Consider the following 5,789-nt stretch of genomic DNA (forward strand, 5'->3'; position numbering starts at 1 on the left):
TGTGTCCAAGTGTGATCTGTTAGATCTCCTCGATTCTGTAATTAGTCTACAATATTGGTGGAGATGTTTCTATTGTCGACACAGAAAGAGAATACATTGTTATGACAGTGATAAATATCACAGGAATGAGTGAATATTCCTTCACATCTCAAGAGGCATATATCATGAAGATATCATTGGAAATATTAGGGTTTTCAGTCTCTCACTAATGCACTCTCACTAATGCACTCTTCAAGAATAATAAGCTGGTGGTGCCAGGTGTAAATACATGGTCCAGCAGAAGGTTGCATATAACCAAACACATTTAAATTAGCAGTTATCAGTGTATTCATAATGTATAGAACATACTAACAAACTATATGATCTCGTTATGGCAAAGGTACACTCGTTTCCAGCTGTTCTATAAATGAATAATTCTTTAATTGCTTCTCATTTTAGGTACAAATGTACTTAAAGAGACATTTATATCATTTAACCAACTACTCAGGTAAAAAAGAAAGAATCTAGAAATATAAATATATTAAATAAATTGGTAAGTACACACAGGGAAAACAATGAAATGGAAAGTACCCCACCAGGTGGTGCATATCTGGTACTACAAAATAAAACAGGAATGGATCCTTTACTATGAACCATGTTTACACACATTGCTTGTCGAAATACTGGCTGTGGGCACATGATGGCATTAGATGAGTTAGATCTTTTGTGTCTTGCACAGTAGTGGGATTTAGAGCTAACATTACTGCAATTAAGAACATTAAAAACATGTATGTTCTCCAATGGGCCTTTTTCAAAGCAGATAATTTGACTTGGCATAGCAGGAAAAGTACAGGTGTTACTAATAACATTGATTATGGCTCTGTGACAGTGAGCCAGGATGCCCAATAACATCATTAATTTATTTTATTTTACCCCTTGAGTTTTTCCAATTGTGGCATGTCAATATGTCTGCTGTGCAAAACACCCATTTCTCTAAATTTTTTATCAGGTGATTAAAATCAAGTTGGTAAACCTGATTGCTTAATTAAGCTTAGGATAGTTTGATATAAGTGTCTAAAAGTGTGTTATTAACGATAATCACATTCCATTTAGGACACCTGTGGGCTGAATGGGACACTTGAACACAGACACATTGTTAATCTGTACCTTATATGGCAGGAAGAGGAGGGAAAGGTTTATTTTGTGTTTTTGGTAGGTATTCCAACTCAGCTGAAATAAAACAAATCTTTATTCTGAAAAAGGCATTTTTTATTGTCCACTTAAAACTGAACTGATTTTATCAGATCAGAGAAAACCAGAGTAGAGTTTGTAGAGACCTGCCCCAAATGCAACTGGAGGTCAGCCTCTGTACCATCTCTAACAGTAGAGTACTTAGATAGCTTATCAACACTATTTCATTCTTAAAGTTAGCTTTGTTCACATATAATACAAGACAATTACAATGGATACTCATTTACTACTTTATTAAAAAATAACATTTAATACGCAATGATACAACACTGTACAGTAGAGTGTGTGTGTGTGTGTGTGTGTGTCCATGTGTGCAGGGGGAGCAAAGGTGTCCCGGAGAAGACTGTGAGTGAAGGGTTGCTGGTCAGCTGTGAGGACTTGCTGTAGTTCTCTCATGCTGCATTCATCACACATGGAGGTTTCACTGGTGTGCATCCCAGAGCAAACAACTGAGCTTTGACAAGGTAGCATACTTTATTTAGTTCATCTTTCTGCCGGACATTTCGATGCAAATTGTTTTTTTTCCCCATGTTTTCAATTGTTATCGTCACCGTTTATTCCTGCAACAAGCAGGGTCAACCCCCACGGGAAAACTCACGTACCCTGAGATTCTGACTTTTATAATGGCTGTTTCAAGTCAGACATTAATATTTCTGGTATGCCCTCATGTTATGAATGCAGCATTAGTCCTGAGAGGAGAAAGGTAACTGTAGGGTCTACTGTTCAGGGTGTCAGTTCAAGATGGGCAGCGGAAGAACCTGATTCTATGATAAACCACAACTGAGGCCACCCCTGAAGTACCTCACATGTGAAGGACTATTGTAGTGGAAACATGAGTGAACGTAAATCTTTGCAGACTGAGACCCCTGAAAAACGATTCAGATAATACTGTATGGCCCTATTATAGAGTGAATTTTTTGCATCGTCTTAGACAGATGCCATAGTGCATGTCATTGAAAAAGAAAAAGACACCACAAAATTCCTAAATGCGTGGCAGATCGAGATTAGTGGTATTTTACAGAATATCACATTATTTCACAAAATAGTGGAGCAGTTTCACAATAGATCTGTCCATATTTCAATGGACAACACGGAGCACTGACGATGTGAGATGGCAGTATTTAGCTTTGCAACAATGTAACAGCACTCAGAAGAAAAGTTAAAATAATGAGTAAAAAGGAGAGAAGTGCCAAATCAAACCGTATCCTTGCAAGTCAAGTCAAGTCGTCATCGTCATTTCGGTAGATTTCTCTGTCACTTTTTATATTGCTACGTAAGAACAAATAAACTGCTGGCAGTGTTAGAAGACAGATGATGCGCAGGCTTAATTGGTCAGGCTGTCAATTCTCTAGTTAATTAACCAAATGAACCATTTTAATGCAAACACTGACTCTTCGTGTTAGGTCCTTCAATAGTTATTACGAGACAGATGTCAAGTCTGTACATTTCAAAACTCAAGTTATGGATATGAAGTGATGATGAGCTGTGACCGTGCTGCACAATGTTGCATTTCTTAATGCATCTCAGTTTCAAGGCATGTGTGGAAGACTTCATCATGCTAATTATATGACTAAGGAAAGGCTAGATAATTCAGAAAGGCTAGCTAATAACTCAAATTGTGTCTTAGAGGTTTAATACTCAGTGACAAATACAAAATTAAGTAAATGACATACTAAACTGGCTAATACAAATTCTATTGAGGGACTATGGCGTGGAGAAGTATTAGGTTAGATAAGAAACTTTCTCTAAGAGTTGCAGAATCCCTAGTTCTTGGAAAGTAGAAAAAAAGCCTTGTCCTAATGGCAGCAATTTTAGCTTTTTGTAGGAAAGTTCCCCACATCAATATGATTCACAAACTGGGTTGTTTAACAACACACTTGCATCATTGCCCTGAGAAATACGTTCCCTCGCGGCTATGGGTCTGGAGATGCCTTTTGATTTTGTCAGAACGGCTGAAGCATTTGCCGCACACAGGGCAACTGTACGGCTTCTCCCCAGTGTGGATCCTCATGTGTACCTTCAGGTGAGCCATCTGCGTGAAGCCCTTTCCACAAATCTGGCAGCGGAACGGCTTTTCTCCTGTGTGGCTACGCTGGTGCTCCTGGAGTCTGCCGGAGGAGCTGCAGCATTTCCCGCACACTCCACAGCGGTACGGTTTCTCTCGCGTGTGCACTTGTACGTGCACATGCAGGTGGCCAACGTGACTGAACGCCTCGCCACAAACCTTGCAGCAAAAGGACGACATGTGTCCTTGTAGGGGGGATTTTTGATGGGGGCAGTCTACGGCGTTGGCTCCTTGGTTGCGCATATGAGAGGTCTGCTGTCCTCTGTTAGCTCCAGTTCCAGCACCCTTAGCACCAACCATCTGTCCTCCATTCTCCACCCCGATAATGTCAATGTTGTTCTCATTTGAGCAGTTAGGGTTGACTGGCGCGAGGGGCTGGGCACCACTGTTAGAGGAAGTAGAGCCTCTGTGGCCTCCTGCACTTTCTACTTTCACATGCCTCGAAGAGCCTCGCGATCCAGGGTCCCGCTCCCGGTTCTCCACTCCTTGACTCTGCGGGAGGTTGGATGTGTGGGGGGCTTCCTGGGGATATTCATTTCCAACACGCGGGGGAGTGAACATGTTCTCCGGTGTGCTGCAAGAGCCGTGGCCCCGAAGCTGGTCATCTCCTTGGTTGGTCCGGAGATCTCGTTTATCCTTAATCTGAATGGGGATACGCTCTTCGTGCCCCATGCTAGGACTCCACTCGCGGCGTGGATGCTCACCGTCCTCCTCGTCCAACAGTGCCATAGACGGACGATCTGAGAGCACAACAGGAGGAAGAGGCTCGGATGAAAACATCAACCACATTGCTGCAAACACAACTGTGTCCTTGGCATAATTCAATGTTAGTGGACTACGAACGCCATATGGCACGTTGCACTCAGAGTTTGCTTCTGAAAGTTGTGTTTAAATATCAAAATGCACTTGGTTATCAACGTATCTGAAGTTGAAAACAAGGGGGAGAGACTTTAAAGCTATGGCAGAGCCAGTTTTCTTCTGTGAAACACCCCTTTAACTTTATACATCAACCATGCAAAGAGCTTAACTCACTACCTTGCTGACTAAAACTAACAGAAACGGTTTTAATAGTTATATATAAACTACACAACATGTCTAAATTCTAACTGAGATGGTCAACGTACAGTGTAATACCAGCGTTTCCCGACAGACCTGGCTTTATGATCAATGTGGTTACATAATAATGACCACAACAATAGACACTCTGAGTTGATGTATTTTACACTGCTATAAAACAGTGAGAGTATGTCTTTATTAGTCTATAATACTGTATATAATACTGTATATAATACTGTATGTGATGCCTGTATTTACCCTATCGGACTTTAAGTGTTGTTTAACATTAATTCACAGCGGCTGTAACTGCACCCATGTCAAGTGTATGTAATATCTACAAATGGACTGACATGAAGACTAAGTGACATATTGCCACTCATTATAAACAGTGGCAGCACTTCGAGCCACGGGTCAGTGAGGAGGACACGGAGTTTTAAGTTTGGAGTAAACAAACACAAACACCGACACAACAGGTGAAGAGTGTGCGTTCGTTCTGTCAGTGTTTACCTGTATCCACTCCTGTCAATAAATCACGAGTCGGCACAAAATGCACACACGTATTCACGTAACTTATAGCTTTGGTGCTAAACCGGGTGTAGCTCGACGGCTAGCCTAGCTGATGGGCTAACGAACAAAGGTTGCTAACGCGCTAGCCGCTCCACAACAACGGCAGCTAACGTCAACTATGTCGCTAACAGCTAAAGTTAACTTGCTTGGAAGTGTGGTAACATTACCCCGAGGCTACTTAATGTGTTGTTACACCGGTCCTGTACGCGGTTATTTCCATTTAACTACCCAATGCCACCCGACACACTCGGCTAAAAGGGACATAAAGGGGCGCAACTGCACCGTTAGCTTTCAGCGGAGCTAACCTGGCCATATTTCAATCCCAGCGTCTCGCAGTCTGCGTCTCAGATGGTCGTTCTCCCGCTCCCGGATCGCGATCTCCTCCTGGTACTCCAGAATCGTGTCCTCGACAGATTTGTAGATCTCCTGCGCAGCAAGCATGAGACGCTCAGTCAAAAAGACGTTTAAAAACTGCAGTTTGGTCATTTTCTTGGGTCGCACGGAGCTCCTGCTATCTTCCAAAATGGACCAAAAAAAAGATGCTCGACCCAATCACGTGACCCGGAGTTGTTTCTTCTTCTACTTCTTCCTTCCACATCTTGCGCCCCAAGATTTCCTGCGATGACCCCGCTGACTCTTCATGGTGAACTTGTCTCAGTTTGGACAAAATCGCTTTCCGGGGCGGTTATATTTCGGCGCTGCAGAGCTGAGTGGTTTGTGTGGGTTCAGGTTTATGGTGTAACACCTGCTGCCCCGGTTATGAGCCCTCTGTGGGAGCTGTGTTTGGCATTTAAATAAAGCCATCACGGGTATTACACAATAAATATCACCTGTACACTTGCACACTGTTGCTGCCCCACCTCTGTGGAAC

General features: G+C 42.5%; 1 protein-coding gene across 2 annotated transcripts; it reads right to left on the reverse strand.

Annotated features, from left to right (window-relative positions):
* Positions 1–1,446: 1,446 nt before the first annotated feature.
* LOC118328610 (zinc finger and SCAN domain-containing protein 22-like) lies at positions 1,447–5,688 on the reverse strand. 2 transcript variants are annotated; one of them, XM_035662400.1, is made up of 2 exons: positions 5,224–5,688; positions 1,447–4,035 (listed from the first exon to the last, which is right to left on the reverse strand). In XM_035662400.1, exons 1-2 carry the CDS (start codon positions 5,402–5,404, stop codon positions 3,113–3,115), a joined length of 1,104 nt encoding a protein of 367 aa, XP_035518293.1. In that variant the 5' UTR covers positions 5,405–5,688; the 3' UTR covers positions 1,447–3,112. The 2 variants fall into 2 exon arrangements, with proteins under 2 accessions (XP_035518293.1, XP_035518294.1); XM_035662401.1 differs by lacking the exon at positions 5,224–5,688 and adding an exon at positions 4,859–5,199.
* Between the last annotated feature and the right edge of the window lie 101 nt (positions 5,689–5,789).

The sequence above is a fragment of the Morone saxatilis genome, unplaced genomic scaffold, assembly GCF_004916995.1.
Source record: "Morone saxatilis isolate NCDOM2014 unplaced genomic scaffold, NCSU_SB_2.0 Contig18, whole genome shotgun sequence".
Taxonomy (NCBI): Eukaryota; Metazoa; Chordata; class Actinopteri; family Moronidae; genus Morone; species Morone saxatilis.

Coding starts and splice junctions, on each gene's coding strand:
- LOC118328610 (XM_035662400.1), bottom strand. CDS start 5,404: ATGACCAAACTGCAGTTTTTAAACGTCTTTTTGACTGAGCGTCTCATG. Junction 4,036..5,223: donor TGGGATTGAAATATGGCCAG/GTTAGCTCCGCT, acceptor TTGTGCTCTCAG/ATCGTCCGTCTATGGCACTG.